At 37.1% G+C, this 2,848-nt stretch overlaps 1 protein-coding gene across 2 annotated transcripts in view; it reads right to left on the bottom strand.

The window, feature by feature from the left end:
- snx10b (sorting nexin 10b) overlaps positions 1-2,848 on the bottom strand; it is a 5,400-nt gene that overhangs the window by 1,614 nt on the left and 938 nt on the right. For both annotated transcript variants that reach the window (XM_014008762.1, XM_014008760.1), the window contains exons 3-5: positions 1,876-1,976; positions 1,697-1,798; positions 1,347-1,556 (exon numbers count right to left, since the gene is read on the bottom strand). In XM_014008762.1, the coding sequence (XP_013864216.1) occupies positions 1,347-1,556; positions 1,697-1,798; positions 1,876-1,976 (413 nt within the window). The remainder of the gene's footprint in view (positions 1-1,346; positions 1,557-1,696; positions 1,799-1,875; positions 1,977-2,848) is intronic.

The raw sequence follows: 2,848 nt of genomic DNA on the forward strand, positions 1-2,848 counted from the left end.
GTGTGTGTGTGTGTGTGTGTGTGTGTGTGTCCTTGTTTTTGCTACTTGGTGGGGATGATTTCTCAGGAAAATGCAGCCTTGTGGGCACCAGATGGTCCTTGTGGGGACCAGGGCCGGCCCTAGACATTTGGGGGCCCTAAGCAAGATCTGCTTTGGGGGCCCTACTTCACCACAAGTAGACTGTAAAAGATACGCAAAACTAAATGCTGTATGTAATTTTAAACCCGGTGCAGAAACTTTGACCTCTAAGTACACAGTGTACCATAGTTTACTGAAYGATTTGAAAGATGCTCAGGGTTGAAACTTTTAATACGAGAATTAACTTTGCTTTGTCTACTACAGGATTCCAAATTTAAAATTTAAACAACTATATATGATGCCAATTCAACAGAATAAAAAACAGATTATAGTATGTTGAAAAATTTATTCTCTAAATTATAACTGACAAGCCAAGTACATGAATAAAACACTGAATACATTCAAATCTGAACATGATAAAGTATTTACAAAATGTAAGGCTTAATGAATGTATTAAGCATTTAGAGAAAAATGCATTAATTTGAAAAATCATAATGAATAATATGGAAATATTGTTTAAAACAACATCTAAAAATCTTGAACACCAGAATTAAAATTTTAATTGCCGCCCCATCATTTTATTTTTCTAAAAATGTTCTGTTCTTTGTTCCTGGGGACCAAAGTTTTGTCCCCACAACTTGGAAGGCTGATTTTGGGTGGGTTTGGGTTTAAGACCAGGGTGTGAATTGGGTTTAGGTTAGTTTTAGGGTCAGGTAAGGTACCTGTGAGGTTAATTTTAGGGTAAAGGTCAGGGTTAGGATATAAAATTACCAAAAAAAATGAGTGGAAGTCAATGGAAAGTCCCCACAAAGATAGAGAAACATGATGTGTGTGTGCGTGCGTGCGGCATCTTTAGTACTCAGCCTTCAGCTGGAAATATGTGTGCAGATTGGGTGACAGTCGCTTCTGTCCATTCAAATCCTTGCAATCTGGTCAGAAACTGGGATTTTGGCAAGAAAAATGCCATAAAGCACTTGGGGAGATGTAGTTACTCTTTTTATATGGTTTTATAAGAGTTAGCTCTTATTTGTTAATGTTCCTACATGTTTAATGGTTTAGCATTCGTGTAGCAAATCTTTTAGTTAGTAAACTGACATTCAGCAAAGCTAACTTTATGAACAGCTGTGCCCACCACTGCTGATTTGGAAAACACAACAGGGATTATTTCCAGTGTTAAACTGTTTTATCAGAGGGTTTGAAATAGTGGACTTTCCCCCTCTGGTCAGGACTTCCCTAACAACATAGAGTAAAGACCAGAATTGCATTACCTATCTGAGTCAGAGTCACAGGATGTGTTGAGGTCCTTCTGCACGTCCTCCTCAGAGTGGAATCTCCTCAAACCGCTGCGTTGGACCGCCTGGGCCACAGAGTAGTGGGTCCTTCCCACAGCACAGGCCTCGATCTTGGCCACGCTGAGCCGAGACTGCAGGAAGAGGTGCAGGCAGCTGTCGGACAGCAGCAGAGGGTTCTGCACGACTCTGGGAAGATAAACATGTTTTTTTTACTGCCAGTGGAAGTGAAAAGTCCTGCGGTGTGCAGTTCTTAACCGGTGTGAACCAGTTGTGTCAAGTTTGTGATAAAGTCAAAGTTCTTATTTTATTTATTATGTTTTTTTTACTGTTCTAAAAACTTCTGGAGTCCTTTGATCCGCTCTGTGATCTGATGGGCGTTGTTCAGGCTGAAGAAAGGGTTTTTAGGAGGCAGATCTGGCAGGTTTGTCCTGCAAGGAAAAAAAAAGATGGGAACCATTTAACCTGAGAGTTTCAAACAGAAATGAATCTGTTAAGAGTCACCTACATTAGCAGGGAATTTGCCATCAGTTTCTGCCTGAGCCACACAAACTCGCTGTACCTCCTCCTCACAGCCGAAGTCTTCTTGGTGAAGCAGACGCTGCTGGTCTGAGAGAGAAAAAAATTAATTACGAGTCGTGTTGTAGAACTACACGGGTATCACACAAATACACACTTAACTGAATGTCTTTATCATTATCAGAGCTGTAAAGTAACTAAGTACAAATACTTTGTTATTGTACTTAAGTAGAATTTTTGGGTATCTGTATTTTACTTGAGTAATTATTTTTCAGCCTACTTTTTACTTTTACTCATCACATTTCTAAACAAGTAGAAAGTYGTTTCTCCCATTTTATTCTGAGTTATTACTTAAAAAATACTATCCTAATAAATTGTGTCTCCTGGATAGAGTGATTTTTAATTGTGGTTGGATGAGAAGTATAAATATATACCATTCTGACACTATATTAGTTTGTACACAACCCATCACAGCTGCACGCTGTTAGAAAAAAAACTTTTTTTTGAGAAGTCACCTCCCAATAAATGTCATTTTGGAAAATCGAACCACTCACTTTTACTCAGTACTTTTACTTTTAACACTTAAGTAGATTTTCTGTCAGAAATCTACTTTTAATACTTAAGTACAAAAAATATCAGATACTTTAAGACTTTTACTCAAGTAATATTTTTAGAGAAGACTTTTACTTTTATTAAAGTAATTTTTTGGTAAGATACTTGTACTTTTACTCAAGTAACACTTTGTGGTACTTTATACAACACTGAGTAATATTCCTAAAGGAGACTTTTTTACCAGAGTATTTTTTGGTAAGATACTTATACTTTTACTCAAGTATCACTTTGTGGTACTTTATACAACACTGAGTAATATTCCTAAAGGAGACTTTAACTTACCAGAGTATTTTTTGGTAAGATACTTATACTTTTACTCAAGTATCACTTTGTGGTACTTTATACAACAC

Source organism: Austrofundulus limnaeus, unplaced genomic scaffold (genome assembly GCF_001266775.1).
Source record: "Austrofundulus limnaeus strain Quisiro unplaced genomic scaffold, Austrofundulus_limnaeus-1.0 Scaffold52, whole genome shotgun sequence".
Classification (NCBI taxonomy): Eukaryota; Metazoa; Chordata; class Actinopteri; order Cyprinodontiformes; family Rivulidae; genus Austrofundulus; species Austrofundulus limnaeus.